The 24,739-nt window shown below is 42.6% G+C and overlaps 1 protein-coding gene across 2 annotated transcripts in view; it reads right to left on the bottom strand.

The window, feature by feature from the left end:
* Positions 1-24,659, bottom strand: part of OXNAD1 (oxidoreductase NAD binding domain containing 1) — a 38,403-nt gene extending 13,744 nt beyond the window's left edge. Inside the window, exons 1-4 of one of the 2 annotated variants that reach the window (XM_021678794.1) lie at positions 24,356-24,659; positions 18,066-18,192; positions 17,723-17,786; positions 4,908-5,014 (exon numbers count right to left, since the gene is read on the bottom strand). In XM_021678794.1, the coding sequence (XP_021534469.1) occupies positions 4,908-5,014; positions 17,723-17,786; positions 18,066-18,184 (290 nt within the window). In that variant the 5' untranslated portion in view covers positions 18,185-18,192; positions 24,356-24,659. Of the gene's footprint in view, positions 1-4,907; positions 5,015-17,722; positions 17,787-18,065; positions 18,209-20,248; positions 20,343-24,355 lie in introns of those variants that run through there. The other variant, XM_044915703.1, reaches the window with a different exon arrangement.
* Between the last annotated feature and the right edge of the window lie 80 nt (positions 24,660-24,739).

The following is a 24,739-nucleotide window of genomic DNA, read 5'->3' as shown; positions in this document are numbered from 1 at the left end:
TGATGAGAATGTTGCAAAATTTTGTTCTGTTGATGGCTGCACAATTCTGTAAAAATACTAAAAACCACTGAATTGTAAACTATAAATGGGTGAATTTTATAATATGTACAGTATATCCCAATAAGACAGTTTTTTAAGTGTAAAAAAAAGGGGGGGGCAACAAAAACTTTTCCACTGGCATTTGACAAATTAAAATGCTGATGTGACCTTCTAAGTTCCAAAACTCTTATATTTCCTTTTCTTCAAATCATACTCCTATAGTCTAGAACTCTTGCAAGTTTCAAGCCTTTGATACTTCTATGCCAGAGAAAATCTTTTTTGGTAGGGATTCTAGGAAATGCAACAAACCTAGTTATGTACCAAGGAAAGAAAAATTTATTAGAACCTGGGTCCACAAAAAATTCTCCTACCAATGTCTAGAAAACAAACATCCAATCTAGATGTTTTTCAGCCATCAAAGAGCAAAAGTATCATTTATCCCCATTATTTTCATGGAAGCCAGGAGGCTTACTATGTTCCCTTACACTATGTTCCCTACTGATTTGATTTATGACCTTAAAAGATGTTCTCTTCTGATCTTTGGCCTTAAACATCTGGACATTTTTTGAGTCTTAAAAAACCTGAGTCTGGATTGGAAGTACTCCAGAAAAGGTCCCCAGCCTATTTTTGTCTATATTCACTTGATTCTTTTCCATCAATACTTTTATTTCCTTCTCATTTCAGACAAGACATAAATATATAAAGACTACAGTTGTTATTTATTAACACAGTTGCTGTATGCTTTCAGAGAAGAAGTATAATAGTATCTCCACAGCTTCCATGTTTAAAAAGAAAAGTTAATCAATGAACTACTTTTGCAGCTTCATCTCCTGAACTATAGTGCCCTCTGCTGCTTGATGTTGATAAAGACCGTTCTCGCAGGGAAAGGGAATCTAAGTAACTTTGGAAAGCAACCTTTAAAAAAAAAAGGACTCCTTCATTAAATGCTACAGAATTCAAATGACATAAAAACTTCATCTGAATAGATTTAAGAAAATATGCACGATACATATTTAATAAAGCATCTGTCCAAGAAAAATTTAAGTTTTAAACATACACACACACACTTAAAAATGCCCCACCAAGAGCTGAGGCACCTACTGCACTCTCATATGAGTGAATGTAAGAAGAACTGTGAGGAAGAGCCTAATTCTGTAGTGAAGCCACATACCCATATCCAGCTGTGACACCCCAGGCAGCCCTGTCCTGCCCACAAATGCAGCCCTGGTGCCCGGCACAGAGCAGACACACAAATCGTGGCCAATTGTCGATGTTTTACCGTGAGATCCTAAAACTCTTTAGTCCTCAGCTCGAGGGCTTAGAGCCCCTCCCTCATCCCTTGTGCAAACACCACAGACACCTCCTGTTTCCCATGTACAGGCCCTGGCGTCAGTGCTGGAGGTAAAGATGCCAAGTATGTCTGGACTCCTACCCTCAACAAACTCACCCTAATGGGAGGAAAACTAACAAATAAATACAATTACATGGACTATGATAAAATCTGCTTAGAGAGAAAACGCCCATCATTTGAGACCTGTCTGGAAGAACTGGTACTTAGCATAGATTTCTTCATAGCTCCAACATATGTGATTCTGATTTCATCAGGAAAATACTAATAAAACCACTATTTTATTTTTTTAAAAGTCTGCCTGGAGGGGAGGAAAGCAGAGGAAGAAGCAGTCAATTCTACCAGGCGTGGAAGGATTAACAAAGACTTCACAGAGGAGTCTTAAAAGACACACAGCACTCACCAGACAAGCATGGAGGACACAGTCTGAACGAGGACACCAAGGAATGCCGCACTTTCTATGTGTGGTCACTCGAGAGGCAGGGCTGCCGAACACAGCCATGTAGGTTAGATACTGTCTACAATGCAGCGGCCCTGCTAGAGGGAAGGGTAGAGTCTTCCTTCTCTAATCTTACTCCTCTCCTCTATTACTTCTTGGAGTCCTTCTCTTAGTCACTTTCAAACATGAAAACTTATGTTACCTTATATGAAATCAGAGACACACCTTGCTCTTTCCAAAAATGCTTTGGCCTTGCTTCCCTTCAGTCCTGGCAAGCCCAAGTGTGGAACGAGTAGTAATGACTAGGCAGGAGGGGCGCCATCATAGTGGAGATGCGCACTCATCCACTCCTACTTGGCCTGCTGCTCTTCCAAACAACAGAAGGGAAACTCCCCAAGGAACTAAGTATTGGAATCTGTCCCCTGGGCCTCACCAACACAGATGACTTAAATGAGTGAAACAGTAGCTATAACAAAAAGCAAAAGCAAACTAATAAAGTTAAACATTAGGCATTGTGTTAAACACTTGACATATCCCAAGACAAAGGAATGTTACTATTCCCTCTTTAAAGACATGGAAACTGAAGCCCAGAGAAAGAAAGAAACTCCCACATCACAGAGCTAGAAAAGCCCCCAGGTGAGTCATGCAGTCTCCAGAGCACTAGGCATGTGACACTGTGGTAGAGACTCCCTCAGGGGATGGACCCAGCCCACAGCAGTGAGTGCCACAAGGAACACGAATCTGCCAACTTCAGGCACTCACACATTACAAGAGGACTGTTGGAGGCACACTCTAGCCCCAAGAGATAATCCCAATCTTCCTATCATCAGGAAGGAGAACTTCTGAGGTCAAGAGTGGGACTCACCAAGGAGCTAGGTGGTAGGCAGTGGATCTACCAGTGATAGAAGGCTAAAAGGTTTAGCCCTGCTCCTGGGAGTAATGGTTTTGAGGGAGTACCCTCTTTTGACCTTTCTCTTTAGATTGGATTTCTTGAGTTCTTGGAACTGATTTCCCAGTACAGGAACTAGTCCCCTCTGTATAGCACAGGAAGAGCCCCAGAGGCTGATCTCTGGTCTATAGTGAAGGTGCCTACCTGGAGCTCTGTGCTCAAAGCTCCAGAGCATTCATTCATTTATTTAGAGGCCCATCTAGAGCCTCCCTCTCAGTTCGGCAGGTGTCAGAGGAGGCCAGTGGTCAGGAATTCAAAGATATGGGATCATGGCCCAATCTCTGACCCCAAAGATAAGCCCAAGAACAATTCTCTTATCTCTAGCAGCACCCCACTCTGATAATCCTAACTATACAAACTGCACGGCAGCCACACCCATACACTCCCTCTCCCTAATCCTTGCCCTCTTCCCTAGAATGCCACATGGTGCTTACTACCAAGCTGATGATCTAACAGAGCACAGAACAAAAGCCATCCCAGCAACAGCACCAAAGATGCAGACATCACCAACCTAAGCAAATAGCCATTCTCTAATCAAGAAGTCAAATATCCAAAGGAACTTACAACCCCCGGAGCCATTACAATAAGTCAGTGGTAAGGGAGCAATCTTTTAAAAGGGAAGGTTCTGATGCCAGGAAGGAGTGCTGATGGACACCTGGCAGGGAAAGGTCAATACTAAATAGCCAGAGATGACCACCCCGACGTCTGCCCTCTGCAGCAGGAGTCAGGCACATTCTAAAACCAGTCCTGACATCAGTGAGATTACAAATCCATTCATCGATATGGGATATGTAACACCTACCCTGAAAAATTTTACCTTGAGGATCACAAGGGAACCCTATTTCTTTATATATCACTAGAAATACCACAATATACTTTTCTGATCAGGTAACTACAGTTTGCAAGTGCTAATATACTTGCAGGTACACCAAGGTAGCAGCATTATAAACCAGTGCATGGGCTTTCTCTAATCAGGAGTCTTGGCGCAAATCAGAGCTGGAGGCCCAGAGACAATGCTGCGCACAGGACCCAAACACTTCCACAGAAGGGAAATACGGAAAGACAGATCATTACAATTAAAGTTTCCACTTTTCAATGTAATAACTGCTAAACTATTTTTGAAGGGTAAAAATGTTGCCCGCCCCCCTAAAACAGCCCAAATGCATTTAATATGTATCACTGAACATGTGCAAAGATTGCAGTAAATTGCTTCACAAACGCAAATTATTGCAATCAGCATCTTGTTTTCTAGTTCTAAATTCAAAGGCAAACTATTAACACAAGACTGCTAACTCTTGCTATTATCACACATCCTCCTTCTAACAAAACCACATTTCCAGATGGACTGCCAAAATTAGTCAAGTGACTCCTAAGAAATACTACAAGATTGACATGCCAGAAATTCACTTAGAAATGAATGCTTTATTTAAATAAAGGAAACATACACCCAAACACACCTTTCCTAAGGAAATACGAGCTGCTTTATTTACAATTCCACTTGAATTGCAACTCAGTGAAGGCATTCGCAGGAACAGTGGGACAGCTGGGCTGTTACCCTGTCAGTATTCTGACTAGTCCTCAGTGTCAAATCGGGCAGAATCAGGGGAGTGGTGCAGGCTGGGCCTGATTGGGGGATCCTGATAATAAATTCAGCAAAATATTTAAACTCAACTAAGACAAGTGATGCAGGAATTGTTGAGAGAGTGCTCAGCTCTGCGACCTAACTGGGTATTCTTCTTTCCAGACTGCTGTGTTTACTCTGTATTTGACAGAACGACTAATTTTTTAAAATGTATCAATCAAGCCGATGAGATTATTCCAGTGCATTCCATCAGAGCAACCATTTCTGAAGAGCATAATGCTCAGGTCCGTGGCTCAGAACTAAGCTTTGTTTCAATCTACAAAACTCAAGGCAGCAATTTTCATACATGCCTGAGAAGGTCAAGGGCTCAGAACCAAGGTGAGCTCTGAGGCGAGGAAAGGAATAGGATTCTCCATGCCAAAAGAAGGCTCCCCCTGAATGGGGATGGTCTAGAATTCCTATTCCTCAGGAGAAACAGCTGGCCACCGTAGTCCTTCTTTTTGACAGCACCTTGAACACACAACACCAAGGAATCAGAAAAGCCACTTACCACTGGCCAGCTTTAAAAGAAAAGTCTTTATCAGCAACATGCAGGCAGAGCCTCTTCACTGATGGCGACTCATTAGCGGCCCCACACACCTTAGCAGCCGACACCATCTAGAGCCAAAAGATGAACTGCGGCTGAGATTAGTGTGTCTACACATCACGAACAAACTGGCTTTCTGGTAACTAAGGTTTTTTGAAAGCTACAAAGATGTGATTTTTGAAAATTACAAAACAAGGTAAAGCACACTCTGCTTTAAGATGCTGCCTACTACCTGATGAACAAATTTAATTATCTTACTGTTGAGAGACTTGCTATCATATTAATTGAGTTTTATTCTGCATACAAAAATCATCTCTTAGAGGGGCTGGTTTAATAAGTGTTTATTTGCTGAGCATCTAGTATGTTCCACACACCAGGCTGGGTAATCTGGAAAGAGCCTGGGGTAACGGGAGCCCCGTGAACCACCTGCCTGGCAGGTGTATGTATGACATAAACTGAAACCCACTGTTAGGTACGAGCCTGTGTTTGTTCTGAGCCTGCAAGAAGTCCATGACTTGCAAATTTCAGAAATTACAAGTAAGCACTTAGAAACTTTTTTTTAGCAATTTCACAGAGTCTGTTGAATCTAATTATAGACAACAAATTGGGTTTGTATTCCCTGTTTTTGTTTTCTTTATTTTTTCTAATTCAGTGTTGATTATATTTGACAAAACATAAACAGTCCACAACCTTTGAACAGTATTAAAAAGGGCCCTTTGCTACAGATAGCTTAAGAGGCACTATTCTAAACAACATATCTGGTTTCTAGAAAATCCTAAGGTGTGAGCTAGGCACTCCTCAGTGTCATCCACACCTCAGCATCCCTCAAATTCAAAATGCCTCTACTTCCTTCTTTTTTTGTTTCTTCTACCTTTGGGTTTTTCTTCCTCCTGAAATCTGGGACATTTTCACAACAGGGGAAAAAAGACAATATGACTCTTTCCTCAACCTCCGACTGCCATTCAACTCCATTTCTGGAAGCAAATGAAAGCAGCAGCAGGTGACCAAAATACAGTCATTCTCCTTGGATGGAGTTAGCTTCACGGCTCCACCGAAGGGTGCCTTGGAAAGCTGTCAAGATCAATGAACCTCACACCCTAAAGCTGGCTCCTTCAGCCCCTTTCTCCAACAGGACTAGGTCTAACCAAACTACCAGTGGGAGACCACTCTTAAAAACCCACTGCAAAGTTCTCCAGATGGATGGTGGTCTCCCTTATTGACTCAAAACCTCTCTGAAAATGTCTTACCCTTCTCTTGCTCCCATAAAATCCCTTGCCTCTCATCCTCTGGATTTTTGCCAGTCCTCTTTCTCCTCTCCCTGAGAGCAAGTGGGTTGGTTTCCACACCGACTCTGTTCCTGAGCCTCTGGTTCTAGGCTTGCCCTCCCTCTCTGAACCAGTGCTGCACCCACTCCCACCGGCCCCTTCCTTCGGGGTCACGGTTCCTCTCCTTAGACCTCCTGTTTGTCAGACATGATACCTACTGCCATTTGCCTGTCCTAAACAGCTCAGCAGCAAAATAAAAAGCAGCAGCATAGCGTGGCTGCCAACAGCCCGGGCTCTGTAACCGCACTGCCTGGTATGTAATCGTGGCCCCAGAACACACTTACCTGCTGTGGGACTCTGGGCATATTACCTAGTCCCCCCTCGGCTATAAAATAAGATCAACAACACTTGTATCTCAGAGCTGCTGGGGGCGGGGGGGAATTAAATGAAATACGTGCAAAGCACTTATAATGCTGCTGGCTCATAGTAAATACCCATTAAGTGTCAGTTATAATGTATCTTACTGCATTCATTATAATTAGCTTATTAATATTTATTACATTATACATTACACTTTATTCATATATTGTTATCTATGCAAAACCACCCCAGTGCTACCACGCAGGACCTCACAGACTGACCACTGCACACCCCCGGGGGCCTATTCTCATGGACAACACTAAGGACCTGTAAAGTACAGTGGTCTCTGTACCACATCCTAGCTATTTGCTAGAACAAACTTAAAAGCCATATTGTCTTTAAACTATTTTAGAAACCTTGCCTTTAATCTCTGCCTCTACTTCTTTATCCAACAGAATCTTCTCTCTGTCCTTGACACTCTCGGTAAACACAGGTAACCTGGCTTCTGCTCTCCAGCAACAACTTCTAAGGTGGGTGGATGCCTGCCCAAACAACCAAACTCAAATGCCCAGGCTCAGCTCTCCCCCTCCCTGAGCTCCCTGCGTTCCATACTTTTTACTCCCCTTCCCTCCTGAAACATTCTCCTTGCCTGGGAGAGCTGATGTGGAACTTTCCAGGTCTCCTCCTGCCTCTCCAGCCTGGTCCTTGCTCCTTTACCTTTCCTCCTCGCACTTCCTCAATGGGCGCTCTCTCTAAACTGCCTCACTCCCACCCCCTCTCCCACCTCTAGGCCAAGGCTCTCAGGCATTCCCAAAGCTACTAACCCCCCACCCCAACTCATCAGTTACTTTTCTGCCAGTCAGACCCACATGTACGCTCCCCTATGAGTGACAAGAGCCAATGACTGAGGAGCCTTTATCTCAGGTATATTCCAGGTGCGGGCTTAAGAGTCTCATGTACACCAATTCATTCAGTTCATATGAATAATCATAGTATATCCCAACAGACACTGTTATTATCCTCCATTCTGCACATGAGGAAACGGAAAGGTTTAGTAACTTGCTCAAGAGCACTCAGGAATGGCTGAGTCAGGATTCGAACCTAGGTGTGCCCTTAATCACTTGATTGTCCCGTCCCAATGGTAAGCTCACTTATGTGTCCAACTAAATCTACCATATTCATCCCTTCCACAAACATTCCTTCAGCATGTGCTGCCTGGCACTGGAGACGCAGAGATGCAGAAGACTGCTCCTGCCCACAGGGAGCCCCACAGAATCAGGTGCTTTCCATCACCAGGATTTCCCTTCAGGACTCATCTTGGACTCAAGAGAGTCAAATCCATTTTCAATGGGTTTAAGTGTACGCACACACACACGCACATGCACACACACGCACACAGAATCTTTGACTCTTTTCCAGGCATCCTGTCCCTAACGTGAACAAGTTCCACAAATTCAGCTCATGTCTTCTCCTCCCCATGCTCACCCTCCAGCATCCTAAGCCAAGAATTTCTTCTCACTTGAACTGCTGCCTTAGCCTCCTTCTGTCTCTCTCAAACAGCCAACAGGTAAATACTGCTAGTATTCTGACCTCACTGAGTTACCCTCTAGCTCAAAAACCTTCAAGGGCTAACATTCAACTTGGAAAAAAAAAAAAATGCTAAAAGGCCTTTGTAGCTTGACCTCTCCTATATCCCTATGCTAGTGGTTTACCAGACAAAACTGGACAATTTGCTGGTTCTCAAAGGCACCTGACATTTGCCGGCCTCCCAAAACCCTGCCTAGGTTATTCGGCACGCACCACACTCTCAACCCTGTCCATCAACCTCCTACCCGCCCTTTCAGTCCCTGCTCAAAGACTAATCCCTGCCTGACGTTTTTCTGCTTCTCCCTAACCCCTCAACTCTACCAATAAAATGTTTGTCTTCTTATCATACTTAGCACATATTAATGTAACCATCAATCCTCATGAACGTGTCTCTTCCACCACACAAGACCACAAGCCTCCTGAGGTCAGGTATAGGGTAGATCTACATCTATATCAACTCCCTAGATCAAGCACAGGGCTCAACTCATGGTGAAGATTCAGTAAATATTTGCAGAATGAATGAAAACTCTAGTTTAAAGTCACTTAAAAGTTAGTTTCCCGAACAAAAATTAGTAGAAGTTCAGGAGACTTTTGTTATTTAAGAAGAAAAGGAAGGGTAGGGGTAACCACTACAGAAAATCTAGATTCATGCTTAATACGGTGAGAGAGGTAAGGGAAAGTGGGATTTCTTCAGTAGAACAGGACTCTTCCATCATTTGCCAGACTCTATTTTAAAGATTTTTTATTTATTCATTTGCCAGAGAGAGAGAGAGAGAGACAGAGAGAAAACACAAGCAGGGGGAGGAGCAGGCAGAAGGAGAAGCAGGCTTCCCGCTGAGCAGGGAGCCCAACTCGGGACTCGATCCCAGGACTCTGGGATCATGACCTGAGCCAAAGGCAGACGCTTAACGACTGAGACACCCAGGCATCCCGCCAGACACTCTATTTTAAATATCTTATTACAAAAACAAGTAATAAGATTCATCAGAGGACGCTCCATTATGTTATTACTCTCATTTTTCTTAGATTTACCAAAAAAAAAGTTTATTTTATAAACATTCATTATTTTCCTTCAACATAATAATCTGTAAAAACATAGCCAAGAGCTAGATTATTTCATTTATAACAGTTTAACTGGCATCTCTTGGATTCATTGATAAAACTAAAAAGCTTTAAAAACATCCTCAAGAGTCACCTGGTGGCAGGGAAACCAACATTCACAATCACTGAGGGGTAGCCAGGCAGAGGGACACCGAATTTCAGCTGGAAGGTGAGCATGCTTCACAATCAAATGCTAGACTATGTAAAATGAAATCAACAACCATTTGCTAATGTTCAAAAATAAAATTCAATGAAGAAAGAAATTACACTTTCTGTTAAAAAAATTACACTTTCTGCTATATTTTCATTTAGATAGTCTCTATGAACAAAAATGTTCACAGGTGCTTTATGCTTATTGCTATTAATACAAACGTAATACACCTGTTGCTATTAGTCCTAATAATCTGGGCAAAACTGCTCTAACGGGTCACACAAAGTATGTTGCACGATTCATGGTTTTTAAAGACATGCCTTCCTATTAACACTTTATTTTATTCAATTAATGCAAATCTACATACTATATAAAGATTTCTAGTAAAGTGGATTAAAAACATTAGCAAAATCTTTTTGAAGGCCACATCTTTATTTTATTCTGGAGCTAGTTTCATATAATTAAGATCTGTAATCACGGCCCTTGTTATATGCCATTCTTTCTTTACTTTTATGAGTAAAGAAAACATGATGGAGAAACTATACGTTTTACCATTTGTACTTGTTCTCATGCTTAATGGATCAAAAGATTTCACAATTGAAACCTCAACTAGCCATGTCCTAAGTTAAAACACATGGCAGGAAATGAAGTTTTCCATAAAATAACATTTAGACTCTTCTACTGTTCAATAAAATAACAATACATTTGCCAACTTTTACTAGCACACATTTTTAATGGTTTGACGGAGTCAGCATCTAAAAGGAAATTCCATCATACTGATTTTAAAAAATGGTTTTAAGTAGGGTATTTTGTTGTTACTGTTGCTGCAAAACTCTCTGTGCAGGAAATAGGTCTTTCTTTGGGAAACCTAGCTGGCTTCCTCTGTTCACTCCCATTCATTCGTTTGCTATTTAAAAATTTAGACAAAGCCAGGATTAGAGATAACCTTAAACAAAAATACCGTTAGGGCACAGAGAATTTCAGAGTCAAAGGAAAATTTAGTCATTGTCCAAAATAGTATATCATTTTACACATAAGGAGATCAAGGCCCAGAGACATTATTAAATTGTGGCAGAAAACCAATCTGATGAGTAGGAATCTGACTAAAAGAAACTGGTTTAACTGAAGTGATTTATTGACAAGGAAAGACCACAAATTCCTGTCAACTGGACAACTTCGTAAGTAGCTTCTGCCTGTCCACACCTCATCCTGGCATGACAAATGGATTCTCCTTGCTCCTACCAAAGGCCAACCCGTCCACTTGGGCTGAGTTTCCTCTCTGCTTTCTCCAGCAGTACCCTCTCTCACATATCCCCCCCTCCCCTCTCCACGAGACACACGCGACCACTTGGGTCTTCCACCTCACGTAACGTCAGCCGCAAACACCTACGTATGACTTAACATGCTCCAGGCCCTTCACATACACTCATTCATGCATTCTTTGCAACATCTCTAGAAAGCAGGCATTATTATTGTCATTCCCATTTTTTGGAAAAGATTTATTTATTTGTTTATTTATTTATTTTAGAGAGAAAGAGAGCACAAGCGGGAGGGGCAAAGGGAGAAGAACAAAGAGAAATCTCAGGCAGACTCTATGCCGATATCGGAGCCCAACGAGGGGCTCAATCCCAGACCCCAAGATCATGACCTGAGCCAAAACCGAGATTCGGAAGCTTAACCGACTGCGCCACCCAGGTGCCCATCATTCCCATTTTATATATTACAAAACTGAGCTCCCAAGGCCAATAAGTGGCAAAGCAGAGATTCAAATCCAGGCATCTGGCTGCGGTGCTTTGCTGCTTCTCCAAAGAAAAACAAAACAAGCGTCTCCCTTAATCCAGCTGTCTGGCCATTTCTCTGCTCCCATTCACATAAAACATTTTCAAAAGTTATATATGGCCCTGGCTCTGCTTTCTTCTCTCCCCTTCTCCCCCCAACACAGTCCAGTCAGGCTTTTACTCTCCGCAATGCACTACCGGTCATTCTGGTCATCACCACCCATTTTGCTACATCCAGTGATGCCTCTCAGTGCAGAGTTCAACAGTTGGCCCCTCCCCCCTTGAAACACATTTTCCTGGCTTCCCCAATACCCTGCTGATTTCCCTCTGGCCTTGCTGTCCCGCTCTTCTGCTGCACCTCTAAATATTGACACATCCCAGGGCTGAGTCGCGGGCTCCCTTCCCCCTACTCTCCACATGGCTAAAACATTTTATTTCCAGCAGTGAACTCCAAACTCATGTCCAACTGCTGATTTGAATTTCCATTTCAAATGACACATCCAACTATAAAACTCTTTTATCTCCCCAGCTTTCTTCCTTTTTATTATTATGGGAAATTGAAACATATACAAAACTAATAGAAATAGTATAATGAATCTCCATTGTACCCATGACCCAGATTCAACAGTCGATATGAGCCAATGAAACTCATGGCTAATCTTTTTTCATCTATAACTCTACCCACACTCCACCTTCCCACCCCGGATTATTCCAAAATTGAGCACTTTGTTTCCCCTCCTCCAACTTGTTCTCCATCTTAGCAAATATATACCACCATCCTAATCTACTCAGATTATTCAAACCCCAAAGCTAGAAGTCTCTTGGTTTCTGCTCCTATCGCACCCACTACAGCCGTTCCACCCCCAATCTGTGCATCCCATCAGCCCTCTGTCTTAGCTCCACCCACTGTTCCCCATCCCCACCACTACCACCCTACTCTGAGCCTCCATCACTTCTCCTGGGACTGTGTCCTTAGCCTCTAGCTGGTGTCAAAGCCCAACAAAAGCCGTGTTCTACCGAGCAAAAAGTGACCCATTTCACCCAATGGGTCACCCATATGCCCAATCATATGGCATTTCCCTGCTTAAAACCTTTCATCCCGGGAGCCTGGGTGGCTCAGATGGTTAAGCGTCTGCCTTCGGCTCAGGTCATGATCCCAGGGTCCTGGGATCGAGTCCCGCATCGGGCTCCCTGCTAGGCAGGGAGCCTGCTTCTCCCTCTGCCTCTGCCTCTCTCTCTCTCTCTCTCTGACTTTCATGAATAAATAAACAAAACATTAAAAAAACAAAAAACAAAAAACAACCTTTCATCCCCCTCAGAATAAAATCCCAACCCCTTATACAAGCCCGTAAAGTTTATACAACCTGGGCCCTGCCTAATTCTCATCCTACCACCTTCCTCTGAACACACCAAGCTCATTTCTGCCACGAAGCCTTGGCTCTTGTCTGTTCCTCTACCAGAAATGCTGTGCATGTGGCTGGCTCTTTTCCCCTCTTGTCTTGGCTCCAGTGTTACACACCAGTTTAGAACAGCACCCCCGCCCCCAGCCATTCTGGCCTCCCATGACTCCGCCCTGTTTTACTGCCTTCAAGGATGTATGACATCTGACACTCTCTGGTTGATCTGCGCCAGAATGAAGCCCCACATAGAGCAGCGGCTTTGCCTGCTTCGGGCACTGCTGCAGTGCCTGCACCTGGAACAGGTACTCAGAACAGGACTGCTGGATCAAAAATAACATCTATTTCATCGGATTGGATCCCCTAGGGGAAAAACAGAAAAGGGCCTGGCCTTTCAAATGGCTTAATTTATTGAACAAAAGTGTGTCTGTGAAAAGCACTGACACTACACATTCTATTTTTTATTTTTATTTATTCATTTGAGAGAGAGGGAGAGAGAGAGAGAGAGCATGAACAGGGGTGGGGGTCAGAGGGAGAGGGAGAAGCAGACCCCCTGCTGAGTGGGGAGCCCAACGTGGGGCTCAATCCCAGGACCCTGGGATCATGACCCGAGCTGAAGGCAGATGCTTACCCGACTGAGCCACCCAGGCGTTCCCTACACATTTTAGACATTAACAAGTTCTGGGCATTGCTAGAAAGTAGCAGTATAGGCAAGTCCTCATTTTTCACAGCTCTACCTGCATAGATCCATATAGTACACTCGCATTATCACCTCATCTCTTGAGATGGAGGCCGTCACCATTCCTACTTTAAAGTCACTCATCCAAGGCAGTTTAGGTAATCAGCCACAGAGGTGGGCTTAACACTTGTTTATGCGACTCAGTACCACATCGGCACTGTGCTGGGTACTACGGCTACAGCCTGGCTGTGCCGGGCCTTCCACCAACGAGCCCCGCTCTCTGCAGGCTTCCATCCGGAGTGGACTGACTTGTGCATCCTGAGGAGCCCCAGGCCAGCTGCCTGGCCATCACACTACACCTCCCTGGGAGTCTCACCAAAAGACTGGGCCCAGGCCCTCCACAAGCCACACAGCTACCTCGTGGTGGTGGACGCCGGAGGTTTCTCCCCACCATGCTCTGCTGTCGGAGCTGACAGTGTGGTAAGGCTGGAATGCCAACTACTGTTCATCCTAGGCTGGATAATCTCTCAAAGGCTATCAGACTCCAATAAGCACAGCAAATTGGTCTCCAACTGTTAGAAACATTCCATATTAAAGAGATGCCTGCCACATACGCCCCCAAATTGAAGGCCATTCCAGCATACAATCTGCCCAGAATGTGTAGGTGATGACTAGCAGAGAATTGTAAGGCTTCAACTCAGGACACGGTCCAGATCTCTAGCTAAGCAGCTCATCCCACTCAAACCCAAGCCTCCGCAAAACCACAAATCAAGCAGACTATTAGCAGTCAATAGTCAGCACGGAGCCCTTAGGACCCCCAAAGGTCTCTGTCCCAGAAGCCAAGCCATTTGACTTTATTAACTACTGTACCAGCCCCAACTCTCTCCACAGTCAAGTTTTGATTTGGAACAGAGATGAGGATATGTGAAATTTATCTTCCATTGTGTTGCTCAATTAAACTTGGTCTAAATCAAGTGTCACATTGTTCTGTTGTAGTAGAAAGAGAAACCAATTTGATATCAAAGATCTGAATTCAAGGCCTGAGATCCCCACTTACTAAACAAGTCCTTTAAATGTAGGTCACAGTGTAATTTTCATCCCAAAAAGGGCACCTGTGAGAGTGAAATGGGATGCTAGCCTGGGCAAATCAGGAAGCAGCGTCACTGCATCTAAATCTCTGAAATCTTAACTTCCTCATCCGTGAAATGCGGTGAGGATCCCTTCACCCCCCCACGGTGGTTGTGACAATCAAGTAGCAACTTGATATAATAGAGTGCTTTGTCAACAAAAAGGTAATGATACACATAAGGCATTTTTGGATAAGGCTTAGGCTTCTAGAAGAAGCAAACTAGTAGAATTGAAAAAGGATTAGTGGTTTCTCCACAATGAATTAGGTGCATAAAATCAGTCTCTTCTGATCAGAGTCCAACTAGAACTGAGGTCAAGGACTTTATGTATCATGCTCAGGGCTGCAACCCTAACCTAGCCTAGTGTCTGGCATATTTCCAAATAAATGCGTACGAATTCATCATTTAAAAAATGCTTTCCTTACCAAACTCTGCCACCAAACTGAAGGACGAGTCCATCTTGCTCAGTGGGCCGGCCTTCTAAAGGCCAAGCATGGAGTGACCCCTCCAGTGAAATCTTAGTCTGGCTTCAACAATCCTTACAGCATTACATAATCTTACTTTTATCTCCGTGACATTTCTAAGGTTACCCAGACTGCTTATTCTTTGATCCTTAGGAAAAAAGTGTGAACTTGAACACAAACAGTCAAATGTCATCCAATTCAGACCTCAGCTTCCTGCATCAACATGACCTCAGGCTGGTTACATTTATAGCCCCAGATAAGAAAGAAGCATTAACATCATAATATGGTCATTCAATAAATTCTTCAGAGGAAACTCAAGCCCTAACAAGGGAAAAACATTTCTGGGTGGGTGAGTGCTCTATTCTTTGCCCACTCCAGGAGGGGCAGCAGGGTCCTTAGGCCTAGGAGTCAGAAACGGGGCTGGAGCTTCCCTCTGGCCCAGGGAAAGCCACTAGCTTATCTCCTGGGCTCTGCTTCCTCTTTCATAAAATGCAAATGCCATCCTGTTCTGAGGCTACTTCACAGACTTGAACTGAAGAGCAAGTGACATGCTGGGAGTACTTTCTATAAAGTATACTTGCAATACAAATTAAAGGCAAGAGAGTTATGAGACGGTGATCCAGTTCCATTATGGCCCAAGCTGAGGTGCTGTTCATTTCGGCAAGTCCAAGGTTAGGTTCCTGCTCTATGGCTAGGAGCTATCCTCTGAGGAGCTGGGGTGAGCCCACCCTTCAGAGGGTGACCTTATACCCTCTGAAGCTGTAGCCCAGACATCATCTGGCTTTATCCAGCTCTTCCTGGCTCCCAGTTCCCATTCTGTTTGGGAGACGAGAGGAAATCAGAAACAAAGAAAAAAAGAATTGCAATTGGAAAATTCTTCTGCCAAGGTCATACCATAGGTGCATTTTCTGACTTCTGGGCATTACAATTCTTAACTTTGCAATCACACTATTAGAGCTTACATTAACTTCCCTCTCTCAAATAAATAAAATCTTTAAAAAAACCAAAAAACAAAAAACTTCACTCAAAATAACCCCAACAGTCTCAATAATTTTGTCCTAGAAACTCTGAAATGCTACTCTAATTCAGGGATTGGCAAACTATGATCCACAGGCCAAATCTGGGTATTCTGATAAATAATGTTTTATTGGAACAGAGTTGCTCAGATTTGCTTATGTGTTACGTATGACTATTTCACACTACAAAGGCAGAATTTTGTAGTTGTAACTAAGACAACATGGCCCATGAAGCCTAAAATACTTATTGACCTTTTACAGAAAGTATACCAAACCCTGTTCTAATTCTACCTGCCTCAAAATACAACAGAAAAGAGTGTAGTCCAAGTTTGTTAAATAAACTGCTTTTCTATCAAAACCAGCAAGGTGTCTCTTTTTATTTTTTTAATTTTTTAAAAAAGATTTTATTTATTTGTCAGAGAGAGAGGTGCGCGCACAAACAGGGGGAGTGGCAGGCAGATGGAGAAGCAGGCTCCCCGCTGAGCAAGAAGCCTGATGCGGGACTTGATCCCAGGACCCTGAGCCAAAGGTAGACACTTAACTGACTGAGCCATCCAGGCGTCCCAAGATTTCACTTTTTAAAAAGAAATCCTAAAAAATCATACATTTACAGAATGAGCATTTTTGTATGTTGAGCAAACCAAAGAGAAAAAAAGTACTTTCAGATTTATCATCACTGGGAAAAGTGTATTTTCCTCCACATCCATAAATCTATTATGCTGAACTAATTATACACAGATATCTCAAAAAAATATTGGTCTAAAACTGAATCCACAAACTGAATCTTGATCTCAAAGCAATTTTCTTTAGTATTAGCTTGAAAAATGGGGCCTGCACAATAGTCTTTTACATTAAAGTATATCTTACTATTAATACTAAAAATTAAATTCCTGCAATAATGAGATGTCTGACCATGTTTACAGAAGTGTATAATAGTTTTCTTACTGTTAGTTTGAATGTACTATAACACTAAGCTAAATATATCTAAATATGTGAAGAATCACTCAAAAAGCAAAATCCAATATCCAATTTATGTTTGTAAAAGAAAATGGGATTACTCACTGAGGTAAAGGGTGAGGATCCTTTATTTCCCAGCCCTTGACAGCCCTTCAGGTGGTAGGTTAGCTTTCTAGGGTCTGAATATGGTGGAAAAAAATCTGCACATGGGAAGGGTAACAAGAGCTCATCCACCTTCCTTTCTCAGATGTTAGTGCTTTCTCCTTTGATGAAATAAGAAGTTGTTCTAAAGTAGGGATAAGAACAAGGACTTTGAGACATAATGCCAAAAGAAACAAATAAAAGAATTTAGAAAGAAAGGAAAAGGTAAGCTACTCATAAAATGTAGGCTGTCAAAGTTCTATCCTTAAAATATAACTCTAAACATTACACATGTGAGGGTAGGTCCCTCAGTTGCTGCTATACTCCCTTCATCAAAAATTAATCCATTTAGGGGCGCCTGGGTGGCTCAGTCGTTAAGCGTCTGCCTTCGGCTCAGGTCATGATCCCAGGGTCCTGGGATCGAGCCCCGCATCGGGCTCCCTGCTCAGCGGGAAGCCTGCTTCTCCCTCTCCCACTCCCCCTGCTTGTGTTCCCTCTCTCGCTGTCTCTCTGTCAAATAAATAAAATCTTTAAAAAAAAAATTAATCCATTTATTCTGTTTTAAAGGAAAAATGTGAGTATTTTGCTGTCATCTTTTCAAAGTCCTATCCGAAAAGCTCTAAACAAAAAAATAACAAACTTCCCCGGATTGTCCTTCGAAGGGATCGAGCTCATCTGTGGCCTTCTCCATGAGCCGGTCATTACTGTGTACACTGTCCAGCCTAGAAAAGCTTGCCACAGCCCAAAGATACAAACCTCCCGACGAACGACATTGGCAGTTCTCTCCAAGTGATCAGTTTTCCTTTTGGATTTCATTATGCTTTAATAGAAAGCAAAATTAGATTATTATGTATTATCCTCATAAAAATAGTTCCCCCTATAATATCATGACTATTCATAGTACACTCTAACATTACGGAGCCTAGGAAGTGGTCAGTGAAAATCTGCACATCTAACTCAAGTTTAACGGTCTCCGGATGGCATGCCTATTTAGGCAAGATGTTCTGATATGCCTTCAGGAGTCTGATGAGCCTCCCACGCCCATCAGCAGGTCAGGTCTGTGAATCCCCTCAAATGACACTGAGGGCCAGAAACCCACCTTGCTAGAGTCAGGTGGCGCAAAGCACTGGCTGTCAGCCTCAGCGAGGCAGCCGGGGTGCGGACGGTCCCAGCAGAGCTTCGCAACAGCCCAGGGACCGCGACAGCAGCACAGACCATGGTGCCTCCTGCGCAAACATAAAACTGAAGTTAAAATACTTTAAGAAAAGGCAGGGAGGGCGCCTGGGTGGCTCAGTTGGTTAAGCGACTGCCTTCGGCTCAGGTCATGATCCTGGAGTCCCTGGATCGAGTCCCGCATCGGGCGGGCTCCCTGCTCGGCGGGGAGTCTGCTTCTCCCTCTGACCCTCCCCCCTCTCATGTGCTCTCTCTCATTCTCTCTCTCTCAAATAAATAAAATCTTAAAAAAAAAAAAGAAAAGGCAGGGAAATATCAGACGATTTCAGGGGCCAATGAAGAAGAGTTTGGATTTTTGTTGGTAGCCATATGAGCTGCTCTAACAAAACAAACAAAGCAATTAAAAGGTCTAACTCCACCCTGACAAAATTTCTGCCACTATTTAGAGCTGACTCACCCGACCCCCAAAGTACATACCTACGTACTTAGTGGTGCCATCAAATATCCTTACCCTCTGTTAGTTTCCAAAATCACTAACCAAGCTCATGTGACTGATCTTACACTATTAGAGGAGAGGAGAGATTTTATAACTGCCTAATAATTGTATTCCACTCAAAGAGCACCACGTAAGTCTTTAGTATTTCTTGCTAGATAAAGCGCAAGCAGCAAACTGTCCGAGGTTCACGGCCATGTGAATAAACCAATGGCAACTGCGTGCAGTCACACAGATAAGCATCACTATTATCACACTGAGTGAAAGCCAGACTCAAAAAAAGCATATATTGTATGAGTCCAGTCATAAAAAGTATGAAAACAGACTAACTTAATCTCCCAAGTCAGAAATCAAGTTAGCAGTTACCCTCGGGGAGGTAACAGCGGCAATGCTGTTTCTTCATCTGAATGCTGACTGCATGGGTATTTCCATTTTGTAAAAATTCATCGAACCACAGAAGATTTTTAGGGTATTAAAGATACTCTGCATGATACCATAGTGACAGTGATAGATACATTTCATTATACATCTGTCTAAATCCACAGAACACTCCACACTAAGAGGGAAGTAAACTACAGATTCCAGGGGATTATGATGTGTCAGTGCAGCTCATCAGCCGTAACAGATGTACCACTCTGGTGGGGGACACCAATAATGGGGAAGCTACCCTTGTGTGGAGGCAGGGGATACATGGAAAAAATCTCTGTACATACCCCTCAATTTCGCTGTAAACTTAGAAATGCTCTAAAAAAAAAAAAAATTAAGTCTTAAAAAAATTAATCAAGCTGTCCTCCAAGGATTTATATATTTCTTTTTAAAAAAACGTTAAAAAAAAAAAAAAAAGAAAAACCAGAAAGATTACCCGACATTTAAATTCTAAAACCTATAGGCTTATCAAAAAAAAGCACTGACGGTGAGTCAGATGATACATTTTTTGATTCCTACCATTCTGTTATCTTCTGCCAATTTTTGACTATTTCTCTCAGATGGTCACATTTAACACATTACATTGCCATATATAGCTGTCCTATATTAGTTAGAGAATAAATGAAAATGTATGTACATACCCTTTTTTCTGAACTCTTTGGAAGGAACTATATAAATTAATTGTAAGAAATTTCATGTTAGAGGGCGCCTGGGTGGCTCAGTTGGTTAAGAAATTTCATATTAGAAAAATTCAAGCTAAGTGTGCTTACATTCCTACTCCATATTTGTTCATTTAGTCCTTCATCTGACAAATATTTATTAAGAGTCCATTATGTTGCAGATACTGGGGATACAGACATAAACGAAACAAAGACCTTCTTAGGGAGCTAACGTTTTAGAAGATAGAGACAGAAAACAAATAAAAGTAAATAATCAAGTGATGATAAAGTCAGTTATAACCAAGTCATATCAAAAAGCACTGCTTTCTAACTAAGAGATCTATTTCCTATCATAGTATGTCATAGCACCATTGTGGGTAAACACGCTGCTCACCATTTTTCTCTCTAGTAAATGAAAAAAACATGAGACCTTTCACCTCATGTATGACTACTAAATGTTGTTTCTCTCCTTTAAATGTACTAAACCAAAAATGGTGCATTCGTTGTTGAAAGAAGGAAGGCAAAACTTACTTTAGAAGTCCATGAGATTTTAGGAGTCATTAAGTATGTGGCTGGCTGACTGACTGACATGCAATACCTTGGTCCTGGTATTATAGTGAGACCTTTGGATAGACACCGGTTGGAACAAGGGCAGTGTTTCCATATACTGAAATTCTCACAAAGTTCCTGCAATGGCAGAGACGACATGTAAGAACCATGTTCTGGGAAACAGTGAAAAGGCACTCTTGGCTGTAAAAGGAAAGGCTCATTATAATCAGCAAGCATCACCTCACAGCAAGTCTACTCTTCACTACCTCCTTCCCATCAATTCTTCCCCCTTGTGTTTCCACTTGTCCCTTCTGATTGTTTCTCTTACTGCTTCCCTTTTTCAGCTTCCTTGGCCTGTCTTTAACTCTTGTTCCTTATGATACCCACCCCATGAAAGACCAGAGCAGGGGCACCTAGGTGGCTTAGTTGGTTAAGTGTCTGCCTTTTGCTCAGGTCATGATCCTGGGGTCCTGGGATCGAGCCCCATGTCGGGCTCCCTGCTCAGCAGGGAGTCTGTTTCTCCCTCTGACCATCCCCTCTGCTCCTGCTCTCGCTCTCTCTCTCTCAAATGAAATCTTAAAAAAAAAAAAAAGACCAGACCAATGGCTAGAATGATATAGTTACATGTCACTTAAGGCCAAGTTCCCTGACAAAACTGAACTCATATATAGTTAATATGGTAACACTGTTCTACTCAGTGTTTTAGACAACCATGGCTAAAAAAAATTGTCCTCAAATAAGATAGACTTTTTGGTTATTATGCTGTTTAAAGGGTCTACTGCTCAACTGAACTTGAAAATAAAGAAGTGTTGCGGCATCTGGGTGGCTCAGTTGGTTAAGCATTTGCCTTCGGCTCAGGTCATGATCCCAGGGTCCTGGGATCAAGTCCTGCATTGGGCTCCCTGCTCAGCAGGGAGTCTGCTTCTCTCCTTCTGCCCCTCCCTGCCGTGCGGGCGGTGCATGCGCTCTCTCTCAAATAAATAAACAAAATCTTTAAAAAAAGAAAAGAAAGAAATGTTAATTTTAAAAAGCTGTTGTCTTTAAAATTCTAAAATCTGGTTTTTGAATGCCAGTAACCATGACCAAGAGTGCCACCTACTGGTAAATAAAGGGTATTTTTATCAAATTGTGTTCAAAGGGCCCCCCAAAGCAATAAGGTATTAAAAACAAAAATAAAAGACAAAAATCTACCCATCTTTTGAAATACATCCAATAGTTTCATATATTCAATGTAAGTACTTGATTAGCTATAGAAAATTAACACACATTAAGGATTTTCTAAAATGATACAAGAAACTATATTCCATCAATGTTTCTATCCTCACAGGCCTTACCTCAACCAAAAAATTCTTACTTAACTCTATTTCTGAAACAGAAAGTTATCTTATGATAAATAAATAAAACGTATCCACTTAAGCAGTAAAAAAAACTACTGCAAGCGACAGATTAAGATTTAAAACGAACTATACTGGTTTCTGTTCGATAAGTATACTCAATTTATTTAAGAATTGCTGGGGTGCCAGGCACTATTTTAGGCTGTGGAGACACACTGGTTTCTGTTCAATAAGTACACTCAATTTATTTAAAACAAACTATACTGGTTTCTGTTCAGTAAGTACACTCAATTTATTTAAGAGTAAAAAAAAAACCCTGCATTACATGTTTGGTTATGGTTTTACTTTCTTCAGCACAGCATGAACTCAAACTGGGCAGAACCATACAGGGAATCACCTCTGGCACACAGAGGCAGGATGAAAGCAGTATGGAAAGCCAAGGAGACCCCCAAATCTAGGTTTCAAGGGCACCAGCACTGTTCTAGCAGCCAATCTCAGCAGTCTGCAGAGCTTCAGGTCTGTTATGTTTAATCTAGCTTTGCTTCAATACCATCATATCACAGATGACATCAAAGTTATTTAAGAGCCTAAGTTCTGGCATCTCACCGATCTGAGTTCTCACCACAATTTACTGCCACTTACCAGCTTTGCCTCCTTAGCTAAGTTCTTCAGCCCCTGGTTTCCCAATGTTGATGATGGGATTAATGATACCTATACCTCACTGGGCTGTTTTAATGACATCATGCATAGAAAACATTTGATAGAGTGCTGGACACATAGTGTCCATTATTATTAGTAAGTGGTTCACTAGTTTTTCTTTTTCCATTTTAGGTAATACATACTCCAAAAAAGTTGGAAAATTACAAAAAATTATAAAAAAAATTTTACCCAACAACTCCTGTAACTTCCAGGGCTATTAACCTCAAATTTTAAAATTCCCCAGCAAATTGTTTTTGCTAGGTCCAAATTGCTTTCTAAAAGGTCTACCAAACTTCCAAGAACCAAATATGAATGTACTCATTTCTATACATTCAAAAAAGGGCTCATCTTTAATTTGTAGGTAGTTATGCTGAGAAACACTGAAGAACTAAAGATGATTTCCAACCTCAAAATGATCACTAGGACTACAGAACAGACCCTGGAAGACTCTCACTTGTCCTCCTGTCTTCAAGGGACTACCTGGGGAGTATCTGTGCCTACAGAGATACAAGGAGCAGCCACGGAGCTGGGTGGGCTTTGCTGGGATTTCTCCTCTGCCCAGTCACACTGGAAATCATCCTAGTTAAGCCTCAACAAGTTTAACAAGTGTTTCCTAACTGCCAGGTAGGTCTTCAATTATGCAAAATGTGAGGCCTTTGGGATAACCTTCCACAAACTTCTTAAATGTAACTTCTTGATTTTCTCCCAAAGACTCCTCTCTGCCTTTAGGTTTTCAAGCCTCAAACCAGGTGGAGCTTTCAACTCAGTATGCACAAAATTGGTAGCTTCATGCAAACCTGAGAATGTGCACATAAATAAGCATAGGAATGTGTATACATGTAGGTATTACATGAAACATACCATGTAAATATAAAAGAAATATGGTATATATAATTGTGAACCCAGTAAATCTCGTAATTTCCATGCAAAAGTTAGATCTGTATGTGATCTTGTGTATCATCTCTAACCCAACCCTTTTTTAGTTAGAAGAGAAAATAAGGCCCAAAGAATGTAAATATCCAGGGGCACCTGGGTGGCTTAGTCTGTTGAGTGTCTGCCTTTGGCTCGGAGTCCTGATCCCAGGGTTCTGGGATTGAGCCCCACGTTGGGCTCCCTGCTCAGTGGGGAGACTGCTTCTCCCTCTCACCCCTGCTAGTGCGCTCTCTCTCTCAAATAAATAAATAAAATCTTTTCTTTTTTAAGATTTTATTTATTCTGATAGCAAGAGAGGGAGCACAAACAGGGGGAGTGGCAAAGGGAGAGGGAGAAACAGACTTCCTGCTGAGCCAGGAGCCCGATATGGGGCACAATCCCAGGACCCTGGGATCATGACCTGAGCCGAAGGCAGACACTTAACGACTGAGCCACCCAGGCGCCCCTAATAAATAAAATCTTTGGAAAAAAATGTAAATATCCAGCTCCCAGAGCTAGTTCCCAACACTCAGATTCTGACCTCAGATCTATTTCTCAAAAGTATCTGTTTCAGTGCACTGCATTCCTTCTCTACCTAAATTTGAATAAATGCATGGTGATGGAGCAATATCCCCATGGAATCTGGTTGTACTAAAACAGGCACTAGCATTGCTTTCAAGACAAACCACCTTTTATTTGCATTTCGTTTCAACGTATACAGAGGCCTCATGGTAATATCTGCTGATGCCATTCCTTTTACAAAGAAGAAACCGTGGTTCAGATAAATTAAGTAATTTGTCTCGAGGCTTTGGGGACAGACAGGATCTTCATTTCCTAAATGGGTGATTTTAGTCAAGATACCCAATTCTCTGTATCTCAGTTTGGAGATTAATAATATGGAATAGCACCTAAATTCCCAGGGTTGACGTAAGAATCATTCTTAGCGCAATACCTGGTACATAGCAAACTCCCAATAATAAAAGGTGATGTTATTACTATTTTACAAATCACTGTCATTAATAATGGTATATGCTTGGCAAACATAGGACTAGAACTCAATCTGCCTTCACTCTCTTGGTCCTCTTGACAACAAAATTTAGGGTATTTGAAGATAACCCGGGGTGAGGAAGAGCCAGGGATGTACCTGAATAGCCGAGTGCAGCCCTACAAGGTATGCGTCGCCCTGAGCTCAAGGTCACTCGGTGAATCAAAATTCCAAGCGAACTTTTCGTCCGTCACCGGGGACGCAGGAAGGGAGGTCCGAGAGGCAGAGCTGCTCCGGCCGCCGCCTGAGACCAAGCAAAGGAGCACCCTCCTCTCCCCAAGGACGTCGAGGGCCGGGTCAATGCCACCGATTCCGCGGACCCAGCTCAAGGCCTCTCTAAGCTCCGCGGACTTGAGAACGGCGGCCGCAAAAAGCGGCCTCGGCACCGCCGGCGCCGCGAGAACCTAAGCTAGCTGACCTGGCGGAACTCCGCCACCCTCGCCTGAGACCTTCCGGTGACATGACGTCACAGCAGCGCGAGCC

Source organism: Neomonachus schauinslandi, chromosome 1 (assembly GCF_002201575.2).
Source record: "Neomonachus schauinslandi chromosome 1, ASM220157v2, whole genome shotgun sequence".
NCBI lineage: Eukaryota > Metazoa > Chordata > Mammalia > Carnivora > Phocidae > Neomonachus > Neomonachus schauinslandi.
The sequence above is the reverse complement of the archived record's forward strand: the minus strand, read 5'-3'. Positions and strand labels throughout refer to the sequence as shown.